Source organism: Chelonoidis abingdonii, chromosome 1, assembly GCF_003597395.2.
Source record: "Chelonoidis abingdonii isolate Lonesome George chromosome 1, CheloAbing_2.0, whole genome shotgun sequence".
In the NCBI taxonomy this organism is placed as follows: Eukaryota; Metazoa; Chordata; order Testudines; family Testudinidae; genus Chelonoidis; species Chelonoidis abingdonii.
In genome coordinates, this window is record NC_133769.1 from 11,341,456 (window position 1) to 11,365,537 (window position 24,082).

At 52.4% G+C, this 24,082-nt stretch overlaps 1 protein-coding gene across 1 annotated transcript in view; it reads right to left on the bottom strand.

The window, feature by feature from the left end:
* The window catches only part of SND1 (staphylococcal nuclease and tudor domain containing 1), a 446,649-nt gene that overhangs the window by 343,045 nt on the left and 79,522 nt on the right, over positions 1 to 24,082 (bottom strand). The window contains exon 10 of the mRNA XM_075061914.1: positions 16,150 to 16,263. Coding sequence (XP_074918015.1) covers positions 16,150 to 16,263 — 114 coding nt within the window. The remainder of the gene's footprint in view (positions 1 to 16,149; positions 16,264 to 24,082) is intronic.

Below are 24,082 nucleotides of genomic sequence, written 5' to 3' on the forward strand. Positions count from 1 at the left end.
CATTCTGTTGGATGGAGATCTCGCTCCCCAGCACGGCTCTACTAACTGTTCACCACCTACTCTGTTTTATGGAGCTCCAACAAGAAGAAGCCAGAAAAGCTGTTAGAATTGATGCTGCTGAAGGGTTCCTCGAGCGAAGGTGCCTGCATTTTGCTGAACGGGCTTTTCAAGCATCAGAGCACTCAGTCCAACATCCACCCAAGACGGCACTAGCTCTGTGCATGCCCAGAGAGCCACTTCAGGGAGCCTTTGAACTTGTGTGCATGGGCACAGCAGCACAGGCTGAACTCTACAGAATTAAGGTAGGGAGCAGCACCCTGATTGCCAAGACTGGACCACTCTCAAGGGAGCTACCAAGAGGAAGCACAGACTGTAAGAGTGCTGCTGTGGTCCAGACAGGATGAGCCTTTTGGAATAACCAATCACCAACCAAATAAACCACACAAATTTAGCCTTAACCAGACCCTTCCCACCTGTCCTGAGCACTTTGCTTGTAGCTAGTATTCCATACCCTTCCTCTGATTTTGGTCTTTAAGATTAAGCCCTTTAGTTCAGGGACTGCATATGCTGGTTTGTAAATCAAGCCCAGATCCAGATTGGGAAATCAGTCCCACAATGGAAGCAACAAAATAAGCTCCGCAGAGCAGAATCTTCGTATACCTGGGCAGCACAGTATAGGAGCTTGCACAATATAGAAACCTACTGCCCAAGAGTTCCAGCCCACTCCAGAGGTAATGCAAGCCAGTAGCCTCTAGGACCTGCTCTGCAGGGAGGCCCTCCGAGCCAAAATCAAGTGTCTTGCATTTGCTGCCAAGGGAGATATGGAAGAGGTGCCACAGCTCTGCTTGGAGGGGACAGGGCATTCTGGTCAGCAGGCTGCATCACTGACTGCAGGGGCCGGTCGCTAAGACTGACAGCCAAGTGGAGATGGGGAGACAGCGGAAAAAACGGTTACCCACCTTTTAGTAACTGTTGTTCTTCAAGATGTGTTGTTCATGTCTATTCAAAGTAGGTGTGCGCATCGCGTGCACACCAACCGGAAGATTTTCCCCTAGCAGTGTCCGTAGGGTCGGCCCAGGCGCCCTCTGGAGTGAAACCACTGCGGCGCCCTATGAAGGGGCCCGCCGACCCTCCACCCCCTCAGTTCCTTCTTGCCGGCACTCCGACAGAGGGGCAGGAGGGTGGGTGTTGGAATGGACATGAACAACATCTCAAAGAACAACAGTTACTAAAAGGTGGGTAACCGTTTTTTTTTTCAAGTGGTTGTTCATGTCCATTCAAAGTAGGTGACTCACAAGCCTGACCTTAGGTAGCGGGGTCGGAGGAGATCACTGCTGACTGTAGAACTGCACGCCCAAAGGCTGCATCATCCCTCGCCTGATGGCATAGCGAGACAAGAACGTGTGGATGGAGGACTACGTGGCCACTCTACAAATCTCCTGAGTAGGAACCTGAGCCAGGAACGCCGCAGACGAGGCCTGAGCCCTCATGGAGTGGGCCATGACCAGAGGAACAGAGGTCTTAGCTATACGGTAGCATTCCTGGATACAGGTCACGATCCACAAAAGAGATTCGCCGAGAGGAGATCGGGAGCCCCTTCATCCTTTCCGCCACTGCGACGAAGAGCTGGGTCGAGCGTCTGAACAGCTTGGTACGCGCTATGTAAAAATCCAAGGCCCTGCGGACGTCCAGGGAGTGTGGCCTCCGCTCTTCACTGGAGGAATGTGGTTTTGGATAAAATACCGGGAGAAAGATATCTTGGCCCATATGGAACCGTGAAACAACCTTGGGTAAGAAAGCCAGATGAGGTTTAAGTTGGACCTTGTCCTTGTAGAAGACTGTACGGGGGCTCAGACATTAACGCTCGAAGCTCCGACACCCATCTGGCCGAGGTGATCGCCACCAGGAAAGAGGTCTTATACGACAGGTACAGCAGGGAGCACGAAGCCAGAGGCTCAAAGGGAGGCCCCAAGAGGACGGAGAGGACCAGATTCAGGTCCCAAGCAGGGGTCGGCTGACACACATGCAGGAAGAGCCTGTCTAAATGCCCAACGAGTGGGTTCGCAAACACCGAGGCATCCCCCTCTCCCGGATGAAAAGCGGATATGGCCGCCAAGTGAACGCGAATGGAGGAAAGGGAGAAGCCCAGTTGTTTTAGGTGAAGCAAATAGTCGAGGACAGCGGGAATTGGTACCCTCAGCGGGTCGTGACCCCGCTGACCTGACCATATGGAGAAGCACTTCCACTTGGCCAGGTAGGTGGCCCTAGTTGACAGTTTTCTGCTACCTAGCAGCACCTGTCTGACCTGCTGGGACACTGCAACTCCACCGGATTCAGCCATGGAGCATCCAGGCTGTGAGGTGAAGGGACTTGAGGTTCAGATGGTGGAGGGAGCCCCGGTCCTGCGTGATCAGGTCCGGGAGGAGCAGCAGCATCAGGGGCGCCTGAACAGACATGTGCAGGACCGACGTGTACCAGTGCTGGCGCGGCCACGCCGGAGCTATCAGGATTACCCTGGCATGATCACTGCGAATCTTTAAAAGCACCCTGTGTATCAGGGGGGTCGGAGGGAAGGCATATAGCAGATTGTCCTCCCACGGCTGTAGGAAGGCGTCTGACAGAGACCCCCGACTGCGGCCCAGGAGGGAGCAGAACCGTTGGCACTTCCTGTTTTCCCTCGAAGCAAATAGGTCTAACTGGGGAAAGCCCCAGAGCTTGAAAATTGAGCGCACCACATCCCATCGGAGGGACCACTCGTGACCCTGGAATGAGCGGCTGAGGGTGACCGCCAAACCATTCTACTCCCCTGGAAGATGGAACGCTGTCAGGTGAGTGGCATTGTGAACACAGAAATCCCACAGCGCGAGGGCTTCCCTGCATAGGGGAGAGGAGCGTGCACCCCCGTTTGTTGATATAAAAAACTGCCGTCGTGTTGTCCAAAAGGACTGAAACACACCTGCCAGCCAGGTGAGACCAGAAGGTCAAACACACCAGGCGGACCACTCTCAGCTCCCTGACATTGATATGCAACTCGAGGTCCTCCGGCGGCCACAAGCCCTGAGGCGTCCCAGGTGCGCCCCCCAACCTCGATCCGAGGCGTCCGTCACCAGGGAGAGGGAGGGCTGCAGGGCAGCAAAGGGGACACCCATCCAGACTTCCCATGAGTCGAGTCACCACTGCAGTGAGCTCAGCACCAAGCGGGGAATGGACACCACTGAGTCCAGGGGGTCCCTGGTCGGGCGATAAACTGTCACTAACCAGGACTGCAGTGGGCGAAGCCAGAGTCTGGCATGAACCACCACGTAGGTGCACGCCACCATGTGGCCCAACAGCTGGAGGCAAACTCAAGCCATGGTAACCAGGGCATGGTGCAGCCCAAGGATGAGCTTGGAAATTGCACGGAACCTGGACTCCAGCAGGTACGCTTTAGCTTAGGTGGAGTCCAGAACCGCTCCTATGAACTCTATTGGTTGCATCGGAGACAGGGTGGATTTGGCATCATTCAAGAGGAGGCCCAGATCGAGAAAGGTCTGCCTGATGAACAGCACTTGGGTCTCTACCTGCTCCTTGGAGCGGCCCCTTATGAGCCAGTCATCCAGGCAGGGAAATACCTGGATGCCCAGTCTGCGCAGGAAGGCGGCCACAACTGCCATGCACTTCGTGAAGACCCTGGGAGCAGCTGACAGGCCGAACGGGAGCACTGTGAACTGCAGATGGGCGTCAGCCATGAAGAACCTGAGGTACCAACGGTGCCGTGAAAATAGGCATCCTTTAAGTCGAGGGCGGCATACCAATCTCCTGGATCCAGGGAGGGGATAATCGAGGACAGGGAGACCATGCGGAACTTGAGTTTTCGCACAAACTTGTTCAGCCGCCGCAAGTCTAGGATGGGTCTCAGGCCCCCTTTCACCTTCGGTATTAGTAAATACTGGGAGTAGAAGCCTTCGCCCCTGAGCTCCCGCGGGACTTCCTCTACCGCCCCTACCTCCATGAGGGACTTCACTTCTTGAATTACAAGTTGCTCGTGAGATGAGTCCCTGAAGAGGAACGGGGAGGGGGGTTGGCGAGGTAGAAGGGAGGAGAACTGCATAGAATATCCCCTCTCTACCATGCGGAGCACCCATCTGTCCGACGTGATTCAGGACCAGGCATGGCAGAAGCGGGACAGACATGACCCAAAGATAGGGGTGGAAGGATCCAGAGTCTCGATTGGTAGGTCGCCCTCGACCGTACCATCAAATAGGGGGTCTAGGCCCTGATGGTGGTCTCAACTGACCAGACCCCTGGCCAGAGGGGTGGCGCTGGTGATGCCTCCTGCCATTTCTTCCCCTCCTGCGCCCCAGCTCCTGGCGAGTGGGGCTGGTATGGGCGAGGGGCCACCTGCGGCCTAAACTGTTGGTGTTGGGTCGCTGGGTATGCAAGCCCAGTGAGCGAAGCGTGGCCCTCAAGTCCTTTAAGCTATGGAGACATTTGTCCGTTTTCTCCGAAAATGGCATCTGCCCCTCAAAGGGGAGGTCTTGAATTGTCTGCTGGACCTCATAGGGCAGGCCCGAGACCTGGAGCCAGGCTCCCCATCGCATGACCAGGCCTATGGCCAGGGTGCGCGAGGCTGAGTCCGCCGCATCTAGGACTGCATCTCGGGAGATCAGATTGCCCTCCTCCACTAGGGCTGAAAACTCTCATCGAGTCCTGGGGAATGAGCTCCGCAAACTTCGACATGGCCGAACACATGTTGTGGCCATATCGGCTTACTATTGCCTGTTGGTTGGCAATGCGGAGTTGTAGGCCCCCTGTGGAGTACAACTTCCTGCCAAAGAGCTCAAGTCTTTTCGCGTCCCTGCTCTTCGGTGTTGACCCCTGAAACCCTCGAAGCTCCCACTGGTTAGCCGCATCTACTACCAGGGAGTCGGGGGGAGAGTGGGTGTACAGGTGTTCGTGCCCTTTAGAGGGGACGAAGTAGCGCCGCTCCGTCCTCTTGGCAGTAGGGGCCAGTGAGGCTGGTGTTTGCCATAGGGTGCCGGATGTATCCGCTATAGTCATCAGCGGGAGGGCCACCCTGGATGGCCTTGAGGGAGCCAGAATGTCCACTACAGGGTCTGCGTCCACCTCGATTTCCTCCGCTTGGATTGCGAGGCTCTGAGCTGCTCGCCGAAGCAATTGTTGGAGGATTCGAGTGTCCTCTAGCACCAATGCAGCAGCCGTGCCCAAGACCGCCTTGTCTGGGGAGGACGACAAGGAGATTACATGGAGCAGCCCTTCCTTCGGTGCATGCGGCCCCTCGGGGTCCTGTGGCATACAGTATGAGGTTGCGGTGGCGGTTCTGAGTCTAAATGCGGCACCGCAGCCAGTACCGAGGTCGCCAGTGAGTGGCTTGGTGTATCATGCGGTGCTGGTGGAGCCCGAACTGAAGCCGCTGCCCGGTTAGGGGGTGCTGAACTTGACAACAGCACACTCCTGCCCGGCGATCGTGCCGGTGGGGGAGGCAGCTGCGCCAGGGCCACCGACGTTAAGGACACTGAGGCCGACCGTGATCGAGGACCAAACGTCTGGCCCACCGACTGATGGTAGGCCTAAGGAGTCCAAAACGGCCACTGCGAGGGCGGCTGCCATTGTTGCTGCCACTGCAGGTAACATTGGTGGCTCGTCCCCGAAACCAATCTCCTGCTCCATGACTGGCTGGAGCGATAGGAGTCTGTCTTTGAGTCTGAAGTCTCTGAGTGTGAGGACCTGGGTGGACAGCACCCAGTGCTGATGGAGAGCGGTGCGGAGGCGGCGGGGAGCCTCTCATCTGGTCCGGTGCCGCCTTCACAGTGCGGTGAGGGGAGGGAGGCGACAGCATGGCCAGCTTGCCTCTAGATTGTACTGGGGGACGGCACACAGTAGGCAACTCCCTACAATGCGGGAAGGCCAGCGCCGGGAGACCCATTAGGTCTGAGGCCGCCTCAAACGCCTCTGGCGTCAACAGGGGGCATATGTCTCTGCCGAGGTCCGGGGAATTAGGCTGGTCCGGACTCAACCGCCCTCTCTGCGATGCGGGAGTTGACGGAACCGCCAAGGGCTGTAGCCCAGCCTGTCCACTTGCAACCACGGATGGCATCAGCCTCGGATCCTGATGGGGTGACAGATCCCTTACCGGTTTCCTTCTCTCGGCGGGCACTGGTGAAGGCGAGCGGTGCCGCACTGAGGCCGACTTCCTATGACCCGACTCCGTCCGGTGCCGGGTTTTGATGACTTGGGCTGGCCCTAGGTCCTGCTGCCGGTGCTAGGGCGCTCCGCACCGAGGACGACATGCTGGGCACCGCCTCGGCCGGTTCTTAGTATGAGGGCGGCCACAGGGCCGCCTCCATCAGGAGGACTCTAAGTCTTTGAGCCCTCTCCTTAAGAGTTCACTCTACAGATAGAGCACTGGCCCTTTTGGTGGCTCTCTCCGAGGCATCTCAAACATGCACAGTGCGGGTCACTCTTGAGCATGATTTTCCCGCAGTCCTTGTAGAGTTTGAACCCAGGGGACCCGGGCACGCCCCAGCAAGTGACGAAGACTCGGGGGACCCCCCCCCCCAACTACGAAAACCGTATACAAAGATCTAACTGAATACACAGATTAAACAGTAAGGATAGGACACTGCCAACTTGCTACACAAGAGAAGTTCCAGCTAGCCGTCACCGGCAGTAAGAAGGAACTGAGGGAGTGGAGGGTCAGCAGGCCCCTTTATAGGGCGCCCGGGCCGACCCTACGGACGCTGCTAGGGAAAATCTTCCAGCTGGCGTGCATGCGGCATGCGCACACCTACTTTGAATGGACATGAACCACCACTTGAAGAAGAAGTGTGTAGCATCCAACACAGCCCAGCCTGGCACATACATACTGGGGATGCCAGTTACGGTAAGTGGCTTTGAAATCTTCCCCAGTCTGGAAAGCAAGAGCAAACCATTAACTTTTTAAAACTGAAATGAAGCCAGAGTCCTCACCTGGCAAACTCATGGCAGGGCAGGTGAAGTCACATCCTGCCAGAAAACACTCACTCCAGCACTGAAAGTTGTTGTCAACCCATAGACCAGATGGTCGTTAGCAGCCACACCTGGGGACATGTTGCCAGTTTATGTTGCAGACTCCTGCAGGCAAGGACCACATGTTCTGTCCAGCGTAGAGCACCCTCCGAGTGCTTGAGAGAAACCTGACATGGCTTGATGGAATTACTGAACTCCATTCAGGTTCTTCTACCGTGCCCATCGCCAGGGAGGATTTCATGTCTGGATTCTAGCACAGCAACTGCTACAGCATTATCTTACAATGACATTTCTGAGGGCTGGTCACAAGGCTGCATACTGACCATCACTAGAGGACAGAACATGCAACGATAAAGGGCAACAGCCAATTAGAGTAGGTTGCCAGAGGGGCACCACAAGGACCTGGCTGAGGTCTCACCTTATTTAACCTTAATGACCTGGAAGGAGGGGGTAAACACCCCATTAATTACATTCACAGGTAATTAGGCAGCCATGCAAGCACCACTGAAGCTAGAGAAGTCAGGAAAAAAAATATGGACAGGAAGTAAGATTCAACCTGTGCAAATGCGAGCTAATGCAGCTGGGGCAGAACAAACCCGAAGCATAGACGCGAGGGACACTTGCTGTGCAGTGACCTGATGGCTGCTGCAAATTAGAGGTTAAGCTGACAGATGGGCCTAGAAGCCCATGCAATTGCAGCTCACAGGGCAGGGAGAATACTAGCACACAAAGCTCTGGCAGAAGCTCTTGGCTCCTAAGCCAGCAGCCAGTTCAAAACAGCAGCAAGAGGCAGGCAAAGGGGAGTTCAGAGAATAGCAGTGGAGATGACCAAAGCTGGAGGGATTTAATAGAAACAGGGAGCTCAGCTAGACCTGCACTGACCTTAGCAGAGTGATGCCTGAGGGAGTAAAGTGGTAACAGCCCACCCTGTAGCAGGAGGGAACAGACACCCAAATCAGCACCGCCAGGAGTTGCAGGATGAAATACCCAGGAAGTTTCCCTTACGGCAAGATGCAAGAAGCTGTGGAGGGACTCCAGGGATAAGCGCTAAAGCCCCACTGCTCAAGGCACTTAAAAAAGACGGTTACTCACCTTTGTAACTGTTGTTCTTCGAGATGTGTTGCTCATATCCATTCCAGTTAGGTGTGCGCGCGCCGCGTGCACGTTCGTCGGAGAAACTTTTACCCTAGCAACCTCAGCGGGCCGGCAGAGTCTCCCCCTGGAGTGGCACCGGTATGGCGCCTAATATATACCCCTGCCGGCCCGCCCGTCCTCAGTTCCTTCTTGCCGGCTATTCCGACAGTGGGAAGGAGGACAGGTGTGGAATGGATATGAGCAACACGTCTCGAAGAACAACAGTTACAAAGGTGAGTAACCGTCTTTTCTTCTTCGAGTGCTTGCTCATATCCTCCAGTTAGGTGATTCCCAAGCTTACCTAGGCGGTGGGGTCAGAGAGAGACATAGCGGAATGCAGACCGCCGAGCCGAAGGCGGCGGCGTCTCTAGATTGTTGGACCAATGCGTAATGGTTCGCGAAGGTGTGGACAGAAGACCAGGTGGCTGCACGGCAGATTTCCTGCACAGGAACATGCGCCAAGAAAGCAGCAGATGAGGCCTGAGCTTGCGTAGAGTGGGCGTTGAGATGGTCCGGCTGGACCTGAGCCAAGTCATAGCAAGCTCGGATACATGACGTGACCCAAGATGCAATGCGCTGAAAGGACATTGCCCTGCCTCTCATACGTTCCGCCACCGCTACAAAGAGTTGCGGTGAGTGACGGAAGGGCTTGGTCAGCTCGATGTAGAACGCAAGAGCCCTCCGGACGTCCAAGGTATGGAGCTATTGTTCACGTCTCGACGCGTGTGGTTTTGGAAAGAACACGGGCAGAAAGATGTCCTGGTTCACGTGGAAGGTGGAGACAACTTTGGGGAGGAATGCCGAGTGAGGTCGCAGCTGTACCTTGTCCTTATGGAAGACGGTATAGGGAGGATCCACAGTCAGTGCGCGGAGTTCCGAGACACGCCAAGCCGAGGTAATGGCGACTAGGAAAGCCATCTTCCAGGACAGGTACAGCAGCAAACATGTGGCCAAAGGCTCGAAGGGGGGCCCCATGAGCCTATTTAGAACAAGGTTAAGGTCCCAGGTAGGGGTAGGGGGCTTGACCTGAGGGTATAACCATTCCAAGCCCTTGAGGAACCTGGAAAACATCGGGTGAGAGAAAATGGTATTGCCAGCTTCCCCCGGATGGAAGGTAGATATGGCGGCGAGGTGGACTCGCAGAGTAGAGATAGCCAACCCCTGCTCCTTGAGGGACCACAAATAATCCAGGATGGTGGCCACCAACGTGGACTTGTCCAGATTGACGATCAGTCCCAGCCTTGCGAATAGTTTTCTTATGGTGTCAACATGGCTGGTGACTTCAGCCATTGAGGTTCCCCTAATAAGCCAGTCGTCGAGGTAAGGGAACACGTGAATGCGACGACGGCGGAGGAAAGCGGCAACAACCGCCATACATTTCGTGAAGACCCGAGGGGCCGACGAAAGACCAAAGGGGAGGACAGTGAACTGGTAATGAACTCGATTCACCATGAAAAGCAGGTACCTCCTGTGGGGAGGGTAAATTGCAATATGAAAATATGCGTCCCTCATGTCGAGAGCGGCGTACCAATCGCCGGGATCCAGGGAGGGAATGATGGTCCCCAGGCACACCATGCAGAACTTGAACTTCTTGATGAATTTGTTCAGCTCACGTAGGTCTAGGATGGGCCGAAGACCTCCTTTCGCCTTGGGGATTAGGAAAGCAATCGCTAGGGTAGGTGGAGGTCAGCTAAGCCGCGCTCCACTGTTCCAACGACCGACACGGGCGGTAAGAAGGAACTGAAGAGCGGGCGGGCCGGCAGGGGTATATATTAGGCACCATACCGGCACCACTCCAGGGGGCGACCTGCCGGCCCACCGAGTGTTGCTAGGGTAAAAGTTTCTCCAACGAACGTGTACGCAGCGCGCGCACACCTAACTGGAATGGATATGAGCAAGCACTTGAAGAAGAATTATCAGATTGAAGCCTTGTATAAAGCACCATGGAGAACTTTTCCAGCCCACAGAGACGGATGCACGGGCCAGACAATATTTCTCCTCTAATTGCTATGACTGTCACTCTCCAGTAGGCTCCACATCTAGCCTCCCCCTGCCAAAAGCAGGAGCCAGCACTGCAAGGCAGGGGAGGATCAAAGTTATCTCAGAGGCTCCTCCTCAACTCCCCCCATCCCCCTTTGAAATGGCCGAATCTTTAAATGCAGTGACCACAATCAGAACCCTACAGCCCAGGCTCAGAGTTACTGGAAATTATTCATCTCTGTAGGCATGAGGCTCCCAGCGACATTCCCAAGACAGCAAGCTGCTTCAGCGTTCACTCATTCTCACCTCCTGCTCCCTGCTAGTAACCGGATGTGCTGGCTTGCCCAGCACGGAGCTCAAGCTCAGAGGCCACAGCTTCAGGATCAGTGATTTGAAAAAGCTGGATCGATTTCATTTACATCTATTGCAGGAGACTCCCCAAACCCATCAGCTGCACAGAAGCCCCCTTGTCCTGGGAGCACTATGCCCACAGAACAATGGGTTCTGCTCCAAAGAGCCTACATTCTATTAACAAATGATCCAGTTGAGCCATGAGTGGTCCTAGGCCTTCCAACTGGAGCTAGATGACAACATAAGAGCGGCCAGACTGGGTCAGACCAGAGGTCCATCTAGCCCAGTGTCCTGTCTTCCCACAGTGGCCAATGCCAGGTGCCCCAGAGAGAATGAACAGAACAGGGAATCAAGTGATCCATTCCCTGTTGCCCATTCCCAGCTTCTGGCAAACAGTGTGACCTGCAGCTTACAACAAGAACTAGGAGTTTCCTGAAAAACTTCTATTTACTGAGCAGACTGAAACGCTGCTCACTACGGCACACCACAGACTGAGCCCCAGCCCTTAGTATAGCAGTTCCCATGTGGTGGGTTGCGATCCCTCACGTGTGGAGCACGTCCCTTTGCTCTGCACACCTTGACCTTACACGTATGGTGTGTGAGGTGCCAGGATGCATGGCGGGCGCCATTCTGCTCCAGCAAATGGCATTCACCACCCAGCGTGACCTCACCCTCACCATACAAGGTCATATTGTGGAGGAAATGGAGCCCTCCATGCAGCGTGACTTCACATGCAGAGTGCATGTGAGGACATCAGTTTGCTCTTCAAACTGTCCATGCTGTCTAGGCTGACAGCAAGCAATACTTCATTCAAATGGGGTCATGCTGGCAAAGAGTTTGGGAACCTCTGCCTGAGCAGCGTGCCATCTAAACAAAGACATAGGCCTGGTGACCCAGAGGATGAGGCAGATAACAGCCCTTTATGACATGGGTTAGCCCCTGCGGGCCTTGCAGGAAGTTTTACAGAGGGACCTAATAGGAAGGGAGGAGCCCCAAACACAGGCTACCTGCTCTCAGCAGTCCAGGCCGAAGGCAGAGGTAGGAAGCAGTAGGCACAAGCAGATGGGAACAGATTGAAGTTCAAGGGCTACTTGGTTGCAGGTAAAGAATGTCAAATATGGGAAAGCAAATCAGATGGACACATGGGGGACTCAGCAGTGTCCTGGCTAGATGGCGATTCAGACCCAGGAAGTTTGTTGTTTTACACACCTGGATGCTGTGATCATTAGGGTACAAGCATCAAAACAGGTGTTTGCTCATGTGGACTTCTCAGAATTCCATTGTCTACTCTGCAGTGGTACAATGTAGGAAGCCATATGGTAGGGACTGATCACTACCGCATTGCTGTCAGATGCCAGGAAAGGACCAGCACACTGGGTGAGAGAAGGAGGCCGTTTTCAATTCTTGTGGCCTGTTTTTAACCATAGACACAGCACACACATGCAACCTTGGGATCCTGTCAGCCCTTGTGCTTGTTTCAAATGGAGTCTCCTATCTGAAAGCAGCACGTACTGCTGGCCTCAAACCCCTGTATCAGGGCCAGTGCTCCAGAGGTCAGCACACGTGTGCCATTTTGTAGGACACTGCATTTCCCAAACACAGCCAATTACCAACTCCAGCCTCTAAGGCTAAACAAAAAACATGCCCAAGCATTTTGAAGGGAAGTAGCAGCATAACGCTGCCTGAGCGTTAGGACACAACACAATCTGAGCCCTGACAGTGGGGAGAGAATCCTGCTTTTGATCATGGACCTTGATTTCAGGGCTGCCAGGGATATGCTTAGAAGGTCACCTCAGCAGTAAACTTCAGTCATCTGCAGACCAAGTAGAGGAGATGGAGGTGAGGACAGTGTCCCAGAAGAGTGGAAAGACATTAACCCCTGTGCTCTGGGAGGACATGGTACTTTAAGTGAGGAAATATAATTTTCAAATACATACAAAGGCGAAGCCTAGACCTGGCAGCACTGCCAGGATGTAACCGTTCTGCTGGTCTTCCGGGATGCTGAGGGGAAAGCAGGCTACTTAACAAGGACACTACACATTCTGCTCAGCAAGGCAGGGGCAGCGTGATGACCCAAGCTCAGCTGGGGAGCTCCCTCACAGGACAGGTCTGCATGGCACTGGAGCTGTCATGATGCCACCTGTCACCACTGCTACCCTGGGACAGGTCAACAAGCAAGGCCAATGTCAAGGGTCATGGTGAATTCTTCATCACTGACAATTTTTAAATCAAGGTTGGAAGCTTCTGAAAGATCTGCTCTTGGAATTATCGTGAAGAAGTTCTATGGTCCGTGTTACACAGCAGGTCAGACACTGGCCAAAACAGTCCTGTCTGGCTGTGTGATCTATGAAAAGTGAGCTCCCTCTACCAGCCAGCTCCTGGCACTCCATGCTCTCTAACCCTCCTGCAATGTAAATGGGGTGCTCGATTCACCAGGGCGCAAAGGAAACAGCAGAAGGGACCATCTAATCTTGGAAGTTATTCATGATTACATGCATACAAATTAATGCAACATTGCAGAAGTCAGGAATTTCCATGTGCTGGTTCCCACAGCAACCCCGACTCCACCCGCTAAACACGTAGGATTTTGGATGTTATTGCCTTTTATATTATAAATAAAAGAACTGAGGCCAGGTATGGCTCCCCTAATTGCACCACACAACACAGTGACTGTTCACATCACACTGATCAGGGACTGCAGGCAGAGCAGAAGCTGCTACAGGAAAACAAATTCTTAACTTTCAAACATGTGAAGTCTTAACCTTAATGCAGGATTATATTATGGAATAAACTCCTACTATGCGGGCTCGTCGCTAGAGAATCACAACAGCCATGTGAACAGGTGACCATATTCAGCTACAAGCACTAAATGCATTTGGCATTTAGAGTTTACTGTGAGGCCCTTGGGAGCTACTAGAATATAAAAAGACATGATCCCTGCTCCCAGGAACGTACAGATAAGATGAAACAAGGGGGAAACAGGGCAGAATCTAAGGCCCCGCATCACCAGAGCCCTTACATTTTACAGACAGGGAACAGACTCAGATAACGTCCGCGCCAGAGATAGGATCAGAACCTACTCCAATGCCTTGAAACCAGCATGGGTTAAGCAGCAAGCTCTGAGGAGCGCACAGCTGTTTGTGTGAATTTCAATGCCTTCACATTAAGTGCTACGATTCAGGGCACAGTGTTCTAGATACAGTTCATGCTTACTTACAAGAGGCCTCAAATGGAGATCGGTTCAAATGAGTGGAACTGGACTGGGAGTGCACAGTAACATTTCCCAAAGACCTCAGCATCAGAATTTTTAAAGCAGAGATCGACACCTTGCTCTGATTAACCAGTCCACAGGAGTCTGATGTTTTAAGTCAAATGAGCCAGAGAACAAGAGTCTGAAATCCGCCCGAGGTCTCAAAAAGATCTGTCACTAACCTGGAGCCCTCGTGGAATTCTCAAAACCATTGGGCTGGGAACAATAAGAGACTCCAGCCCAAGGGGTATTATGGGGCGCTTCAAGACCACCTTTTCAGGCACTGAGCACTTTGCCAGCCCTAGCTACAGCACTGCTCTTAAGCGTAATGCTTACACAGAGCTCCATCTCTGCGGCACTTCACATGCAGCCTTCTGCAGTCCTAAAATCAAATCTAAGTATGGCTGTGGGTGCTGTAACCCTTTTACTGGAGAGACAATCACAAAGAACATACTAAAGCAGAGAAGAGGCTGCACAGGAAGGCATAACTAGAATTGCACTGAAATGGGATTGTCTCAGTGAGGACACTTGTCCTATTCTCGTTGATATCTGTTTTATACTGCTCTCATCACTAGTATTGAGCGCCTTCCAGTGGTGCACTAAGCTACATATCTGTCACGCAGGGTTTGTTCTCTAATCCTCTCCCCAAGGGCAGAAGCATATGCAGTGGAGTGTCTGCTTTGGTAGTTTATTTTGGTTTTTGAAACAAGTGCACCTGTTGCTGTGTTTCTATCAAAGAAATGGGCTTTGCCCTTGATTTGGAAGGTAGTGTAGTTTGTGATGGTCTTTAGCTCCTGGGGAATTTCCCCCCAGTCTCAGACCACCCCATGGAAGGTTCTGTCTCCCACACAGATGAGCTTTACTCATATTACAGAGCATTCCACTGGGCTAGAGAACCACAGGTCAACCTCTTTCAGTATCCTGGGCTCAGACCATGGAGCATTTGGAAGGTAACGACCAAGACCTTGCACTTGATTTGAAGTTCAGTGGAAAGCCAGCGTAGCGAGCATAAGACTGGTATGGTACGTTTGTGGTAGCATACGTTGCTGAGTCACTACTAGTTGGAGTTTCCTACGTGTGGAAGGTTTCGTGCCTTGCTGTAGTCCAACTGAGAGGTGACAGGCACGAACAACTGAGCCAGGTCTTTGTCCACAAGGATGGCATGGGGACTCCCGGCCAACCAGAGAGGATAGCAAGCATCACTTGCAGCTGCTGCGATGTGAGAGCTCAGCATCAGCAAGGAGTCCAAAAGAACTCCTAGACTAGACTGAATTGACCAAGTGGGGTGTGACCCTTCAATCAAAGGAGACTACACTATGGCCGCCAACTTCTCCAAATACTTTCCTCTACCCCGCAGCATCACCTCTGTTTTGCTCCGGTTCATCTTCAACCGGCTGTTCTTGAGACATGATCATTTCCCCCCAGTTAAGCAATAATCCCATCCCCGCCTCCCTCCCAGTTGAAGGAACTCTGTTGCCATAGCCCTGCTGAGCAAGAGGAAGGAAGGAGACAAAACCAGGAGGATTTAACAAGTTCTCACTCATTCCCTCTAATGTTTCTTGGATTTCTCATCTTTTAATTAACAAATATTAGAAAACAGCAGTGGAATAAAGACTAGTCGCTGAACTGATTAGGATTCTCTGGGTGCACCCATCGCTTGCATAGAACCCCTATAGACAATACATACAAGGAGCTAGGAACTTTGGAACAGCAGGGTCCACTGGAACAGTGCACACACCTGCTTATCTCAACACCAGGGGTATGTTTCTCTCAACACGGGGAGAGCTCTAGGTTGCTTCCTGTCAACAGTGACCATATCCTGGGCTAGTCCTTTAACACCATGCAAGTAACACTTGGCAATTCTGTAGCACCTACCATCCCAGAGTCTCAAAGCACTTCACAACCCACACTGACTCCCTGTGAGGTAGACAGATATCCTGTATGGGCACGGGGACTAGGGATACAGGCAGCAAGGGGCAATTGACTCCCCCAAGGTCATGCAGAAAGCCCTCTCGCTTTACCCTCTAGGCAGTGATCCTTCTCCATGAGAAAAAGGACGAAGCTGAGCAAACAGAGCCTTACGCTGAATGTGATGGAAAACCTTACGCCAGAGCAAGTGGGTATGGCATGCTGGAACCGCCTCCTGTGTAGGTTCTGCATCAGGAGCTCAGGAGACTACCTACTTTAGGTAAGAGTCATGACTTCTGTACAGCATCTTCCCATACATACAGACACTAGCAGAACAGCAACACCTTCTCAAAATGGAGGTGCCAGGAGCTGCCAGAGGCTTTGCCCTGTGTCATAGGGGAACTCAGAAGCCGTCCTGCTGTTCAGGGATTCATCCCCTCCCCAAGCCTCAGTCCTATTTTAAACTTGAAATAAGTCACCTTGCCTGCAAACAGGGCACAGGACCAAAGGAACCTTACCTGGGTGCCTTCTCCTTCCAGTCTAGGTGGTCGGATGCTGGACAGATGAATGGTTTTGTAGTCTCCAGAGTTCAGCTTAACCACAATGGCATCTGCATTTAGCACTTGCATCACCTAGAGATGAGGAGGAAGATACAGAGATGAATATTGGTTGTGCACAGAGTCCAACATCCATCTCAGGTGCATCCAACACCAGGTGCAAGGCCAGCAGCCTGCAGGTCCCAGCAAGCACGTGAACCCACCAGGCACCCACCTCACCAGCACTGCCAAAACCAGCATTGGCCTTCCTCAGCCCAGACACTCAGCCTGTAGATGCTCAGCAACACAGTCCAGCCATTAAGCCTGGTGAGGGTGACACAGGGCATAATACAGTCCCCCAAAGGCTTTGAGAAGCCCCAGTAAACTCTGGTTATCATAGGTAACATGATGAGTTAAAAAGGAGGTAGTAGGTGGCCCTGCTGTTGAATGTTCCTACCTGAGAGCCCTGAGGATTTGGCTGCGCTACTGGTTCTACAGGACTGGAACTCAGTCAGCCTGTGTCTAGCATACGCAGACAGCCCTGGCACTTTAAAAGCATGACAATGCCAGGGTTGGCCATGACCCTGCATAAACTCTACCACCTCAGGGACTGGCCCCTTCTATTAATGCCGGACACCAGACTTCTCACCCACAGCAAGGCAATCGGGAGGAAGAATGCTTTGCTCCAATCTACTGGAAGAGCATCAGACACTGGCATCATTCAAGTCTCTCAGCAAGCAACAAGACAGAGCAAATTCAAGCCAGCAGCCAAGATACTACAGGACCCTGTGCCATTCTTCTCTCTGCATGTATAGTGCCACGGGGTCTGGCATCTGGAATGAAGCCCTTAGGTACCAGGGTATCAATACAGGCAGAGCACTCACATGAAGATATCAATAATTGAGATGAGCTTACTTGTGGAGAGGTGGGGGCATGGAACCAGCCAGAGTGAGGCAGGACTGTCTCTTACATGCCTGTACAGGGGTAACACATTGGGGCTCTCATCTGGGCTGGGGCTTCCAGGGATGACCAAAGCAAACAAACTGAACTCTAGGAAGACTGGTGGCAAAGTGGGGCAGGATTCTAGCAGCCCAGAGTGGGACGCTCATTCTGCAGGGCTTTTTATTTTAGTATTTTATGCTATTTTTATCATATGCAACATTACAGTTCTGACCTGATCTGAACTGTAGCAAAATTCAGGTGATTTTCACCAAGGCTAAGGCATGTCTAGATGGGATCTGCAGAACTGGCACAAATATTTACCAAGTTCCAGCATTAAATAAAAAAACCTACCCATCCACCTCCACAGCTTGATAAAAATGAACATTTTATTTACCAATTATAGAAATCCAGGTGCCTTGGGCAGGTGTGTGAGCAAACATTTGCAAGCCTGACAGACCCTTCTCACCCAGAATTTGGAGCTCTCCAAAGCCTTGCCATTTCCACCACATACACGTGGGGAAGGGAAAGAAACAAAAAGGAACAGACTTTTGTAACTCGCAGCTCTTTTGCCCCGGCAAGCACATCAATCTCTCAAAACGTGCTTAGTCAAAGGGATAACAGGATTATATGAATCAAAATTAAGACAGACACTAAGGATGGTCTGGGCTTCCTTCAGCCAAGATAACAGCCCTCCAGGGAGCTTTATTACCAATGGCCTCAACCCCTTCTGGGACCTGGTTTTTTGGTTTTGCTGACAGAACCCTCTCCAAAGCAGGCCACATGCTAACATGAGAGTAATCAAGTCTCATGCTTCTGGGCATAAACATTGCAGTAGGGGTCAGGAAGGGTTCCCACCCTATGTACAACATTGCACAACAGACCAGGCACGTACATGTGTTTTCACCTTCCTCTGAAGCATCAGGAGAGGCCAGCATTGGAGGTAGGACCCCAAGCTGAGTGCGTTATGGGTCTGATCCAGCAGGGAAAATCCTAAGCTGCATTACGTCGTTGCCACACGTATTACTTATTTCTACAGAGCCCAAAAGTATGCGAGGAGGCTTTGAGAACAGCCAGATGAGTTGTACTTGACCTGAACTGACACAGGACATGCTGGCTGGAGTAGACACAGTAAGGAAGGGATGTGATGAGGGTTATGCCAATATGATCATGTAGTTGCTTAGGTATATGCAGCCCTTCATAATTACAAGTATGTATCATTTGATATGCATGCTGACCGACTCCTGCATTACCGGCAGGTTGGAGCAGTCAGACCAAACTTCTCCAGCGTTAGCATTCAGTTTTTGCCATAAGTTACTATACAGGAGAACAAATGACAGCTTTTAAATCATCCAGCAAGGAGGGACATGCAGGAGCTTCCCAGGACAACTGCAGGGAACTAGTATTCTCCAATATACACCTCTACCCCAATATAACACTGTCCTCGGGAGCCAAAAATCTTACCACGTTATAGGTGAAATTGCGTAATATCAAACTTACTTTGATCTGCAAGAGCGCGCAGCTCCGCTCCCCCAGAGCACTGCTTTACCATGCTATATTGGGACACGTTCTATCAAGGTAGAGGTGTACAACGTGCAGCTTTCACACAGCAGCATGAAGGTCTTTGCAGGGAGCAACAAACTAGAGAACAAAGGAGTGTTTAGAAGCGGAACATGTAGAGGAAACTATTTGGTGGCTCAGAGGGACTGGAGGAATAGAGGGAGGAAAGCACCAGCTACACAGGGCAGCACGAACAAGGGACGATTCCCCAAGTGTGCAGAGCTGCAGGAGATGGGGCACAGAGGCCAGGATGGGAGAAGCAGAGCAAGGGGGATGTGAATGCAGAGCAGCAGAGTGGAACGAACCCATGGAGAGTTCTGAGAGCCTGGCAAGGTGATGGAGGGTGGGAAGCAGAGGGCTAGAAGGGCAAGGAAGGGGTGAACGACACACTCCAGCTTCCTGAAGCAAGAGGAACTTGACCCTAGCTCTCAGAATCCATGAAAGCTTAGTGGAGTAGTTAGAGACACTGCCAGGGAATTGCAGTAGCGGAAATGCTGACGCACTGAATCTACAGAAATTCTATAGCAGCTCACTGCCTGCACCCCCACCCCCAGTGCTTTAGGAGCCTCTCTGCCTCCCCCTCGCCATGGCTTCATCCTGATAGCTTTCTTCCCTACCCATCTCTTTCCCCCCACCAACTCCTCTCGCTAGATGTCAGCTGCAGCAGCTGCTTGCTCCTCCTCTGACCCCCCGCAGCTCCCAACCGTGTCACAACACTGCAGAATAGCCACCTTCAGCCAACACACTCACTGTCCTCACCTGCCAGGCCTGCAGAGCTGAGCTTCCCCCAATATTTGAATCCCCCTAGACCCGCTCTGCCAGGCCTCCACCCCCTGCAGGAGATCCCAGCCCTTCCCTCCAGGCACTGTGCTAACCAGAGCAGCCTGTGACCTTATTATGCTAGGTCTTCTCCCACTCACCCACCATGCCTCCTTCCCTCCCCCAGGCACTCCATCCTGGTTACGTCCATCACCACCAGCGAACCTGAGCACCTCCCACCTTGGCCTGTTGGCTCCTCAGAGCTGAGCCTGTCAGTCTGAAGCACAGTGCACTGTGTAACAAACTGATCAAGAACTCCATCAAGACAGCGTGGCCACTGGGGTACCTCTACAGCAGGAGTGGGCAAACTACGGCCCAGCCCGCCGGCTGATTTAATGTGACCCTCAAGCTCCAGCTGAGGAGCAGAGTCTGAGGGTATTCCTGCTCCCACGCTCCAGCTGGGCAGCGGGTCGGGGTCCGCTCTGTGCATGCATGCTGCAGCTTTGCGTGGCTCCCAGAAGCAGTAGCATGTTTCCCCTCATGCAGAGCTGCCTGGCCACGGCTCTGCATAGGAGCCGGAGAGGGAACATGTCACTATTTCCAGGAGCTGCTTGAGGTAAGTGCCGCCCAGAGTCCCTCCACTGCGCCAATCTCCTGCCCCAGCCCTGATCCCCCTCCTGCCATCTGAACCCTTCAGTCCCGGCCCAGAGCACCCTCCTGCACCTCAAACCCTCATTCCTAGCCCCACCCCAGAGCCTGCACCCCCAGCCAGAGCCCTCACCCTGTCATGCCCCAATATCCTGCCTCACCCCGGAGCACCCGCCCACACTCCAAACCACGTGGTCCCAGCCTGGAGCACCCCCTGTACCCCAAACCCCTCATCCCCAGAGCTCGCACCTCCAACTGGAGCCTTCACCCCCCCACCCCAATCCCCTGCACCAGCCCAAAGCCCCCTCCTGCACCCTGAATTCCTCATTTCTGGCTCTACCCCCAGAGCCCTCACCCCCTCCTGCACCCCAGCCCCAATTTCATGAGCATTCATGGCCCACCATACAATTTGCATACTCAGATGTGGCCCTTGGGCCAAAAAGTTTGCCCACTCCTGCTCTACACTGCAATTAATCCCTGGAGGCTGGCCCGGGTCAGCTGGCTCAGGCTCACAAAGCTGTAAAATTACATGTAGATATCTGGGCTGCATCTGGAGCCTGAGCCCTGGGATCCCATGAGGAGGAAGGTCCCAGAGCCCAATTCCAGTCCAGGCCTAAATATCTACACAGCAATTTTTACCTCACATGGCAATCCCAGCTGACCTGGGCTAGCCACAGCTATGCCGCAGGTCTTATTCCAGTGCAGACGTTCCCTGGGGGACCTTCCTGCTCAGAGAGCAACAGCACAGCTAGGACTCAAGAGATCTGGGTTTACTGTCAGCTCTTTCATTGACTTGCAGTATGCCTTGGGGCAAGTCCATCCCCTCCGTGCCTCTGCTCAACTGCCCCACACCCCCCTTGTAAAATACGCCAGCGCATGCCCTGTGTCAGGCAGATTTCCATGGCAATTGAGCTAGAATCCGTCAATGGTTCTTGCAGTGGCTAATAAGGGGTACTGGGGAACTCCCACTGCAAACAGCTAGACAACGCCATGCGCTGACACAGGTGCCCTCCCCCAAGACTGGATGAATGAACCCATGGCAATAGCACGGTCAGCCATGCTAGGCAGGGGAATCAGTCAGAGGCCTATGCTTTGTCTCCCGCTCCACAGCCAGTCGGAGCTGGGGTGACTGCATGGGTAGCAGTCCCCGGGAAGGAGTCATGGGGCAGGCAGAAGAAATCTGGGAGTCCACCATTCAGCCATAAGCACAAGCTCCATCTCCATCACGGACTGCAGGAGACACCATCCATTCTGAGTGCCAGCTACTCTCTTGCAAAGGATGGCAGGAATGAGATTGGTAGGACACAATGGTTACCAGCCTGTAGGTGATGTTCTTCGAGATGAGAGCGCCATGTATTCTGCTTGGGTGTGTGCACCCAGCCAAAGAACTTTGCCTAGTAGCCCATAGGGGCAGCACTCCTGCCGCACGGTCCTAGCCCCTTCCCTGGTGAGCTGTTCCCTCAGCACCAATCACCAGAAGCACAGACTCTGAAGCAGAGGGGACAGAGGCTGGGTCGCAGAATCCATGCCGAAGAACACAAGTTACAGGTAGGTAAAGTTTTGCTTTGAGTAGATACAGCTGTGTATTTTACCCGAACAGTACCCCCAGGAGGTGGGGCTTGAGTCTATTTAAACAAGGACTGTGTTCTCAACATTTGCAGCTGCTCTGGACTCCACAAGGTTGGCACAGCAGTCTGTAAAAGCATACACAGAGGACCAAGCAGCAGCTCTCCAAATGCCCAGTGTAGGAATGTGTCACAACTTTCCTACTCAGATCGGAACCTTAGAGTTCAGAAAATAAGATGCTAGCATGAAACCTCCAAGCTTAATTACCAGCTTAGATCTGATAGCGCTGCCACCAGCCAGATTCCACTGTCTGGCGCACTCTGGTCTCCCCAAAACCTTCCCTGGGGGACCCCAAGAGTCAGATGCCCTGAGTCTACAACAAAGGGAAATAACCCCCTCCCGCTTGTCTCCTTTATTTCTCCCCGGCTTCCCTCCCTGGATGGCCCTGGACGATCACCTATTTCAATTCTTTGAAGCAAAACAGAGATCCAGTTCTTCACTCTCAGTCAGAGTCCCTGCAAAGGTAAGCTCTGCAACTCTGACACAGAGATTTCCCCTCACAGTCTTTCCCTGAGAGAGACCGTACCTGGCACAGAGATTCCTATCCCCCTGACCTCAACTAGAAAAGAAATCAACAAGTTTTAAGAAAAGCTTTATATAAAAGAAAGAAGAAGACATAAATGGTCTCTGTATCAAGGTTGACAATATACATGATCAATTGCTTAAAAGAAAAATGAATAAACAGCCTTATCCAAAAAGATATACAATTTAAAACATTCCAGCAAACTACGCAATGTAAAACAAAAACAAAAAAACAATATAAGCTATTGTTTTCTACTTTGTACTTACAATTGGAAACTGAAGATTAGAACCTGGAGATAGAAAGATCACTTTCAGAGCTGAGAGAGCACAGAGCAGAGACACAGACAAAGAGAGACACCCAAAAATTCCCTCCCTGAGCTTTGAAAATCCGGTTTCCTGATTGGTCCTCTGGTCAGCGTGGTTTGGTTCCCTTTGTTAACCCTTTACAGGTAAAAGAAACATTAACCCTTAGCTATCTATTTATGACACGCCCCCCAAATCACAGACAGTGGGAAACGTCACTGGCGGTGATTTGCCATTAACACTGCCTGGGCTCTCGTGGCATGAGCTCCTATTCTTTTGGCTACTTCATGTAGCGTCACAATACAGGAAGTTATCCACCTGGAGACAGCCTGTGATGAGACTGCTTGGCCCTTCCTTGGGTCTGCATATGAGAAAAACGTTTGGTCCTATCCAGATAAAAAGCTAAACTTCACCTGACATCCAGCATGTGAAGATGCTGTTCCTCTGGGGTAGAACGTGACTTAGGGTATGTCTTCACTACCGGCCATATCGGCAGGTAGCAAATCGATTTCTTGGGGATTGATACATCGCGTCTCATCTAGACACGATATATTGATCCCCGAACACGCTCCTGTCGACTCCGGAACTCCACCAATGCGAACGGTGGTAGCGGAGTCGACATGGGGAGCCGCGGACATCGATCCCGCGCCATGAGGATGGTAGGTAACTCGATCTAAGATACTTCGACTTCAGCTACGTGAATAGCGTAGCTGAAGTTGCATGTCTTAGATTGATCCCCCCCCTCTAGTGTAGACCAGCCCTTAGAGAAGAACAAAGGGTAAATACATAGCTTGGTTCCAGTGAAATTGGGAAGCTACTTAAGATAAAAATGTAAGGTGTGGCCACAGAGTTACTCTGTCACTGGAAAACTGGATGTAAGGGGGCTCTGTCATCAGAGCCTGCAACAAAGCCACCCTCCTTGCAAACATTATTGCCACAGGGAAGGCAGTTTTCTGACACAAAGAAGCAGCGTTGCCAGAGGCTCAAATGGAGGCCCCAGGAGAGCTGCTAAGACAGTATTAATGTCCCACAAAGGAATCGAATAACTGGTGGGTGGAGACAAGTGACTCCTTTCAAGAACCTCATCACCACAGGGTTTGAAAACACTGAAATCACCAGGTGGACTCTCAATAACTACTCGCAAAACCAGAAGACTAAGGGCACGACTGTACTTGCAGATGTAGAGCACTTTGAGTTAAACCAGCCTTCGTAGAGTGCAGTAGAGAAACCGCTGCAATCCGTCCACACTGACAGCTTCAAGCGCACTGGCATGGCCACATTTGCAGCACTTGCAGCAGTATTGGGAGTGGTGCTTATGGGCAGTTATCCCAGCATGCAAGTGACTGCAACATGATTTTAAAATGGGAGGGGAGGGGTGGAGTGTGACAGGGAGGGTGTTGTGTGTATGTGAGGGGAGAGAGAATGGGTTTTTGGGGGGCTGAGAGCATGTCAGCATGCTGTCTTGTAAGTTCAGACAGCGGACCTCCAGCTCCCCCCGGCCTCTCTCTCAACAGCATTCTACAGTAAGGGCTTGCATGCCGCCTGTCAAACGGAGCTC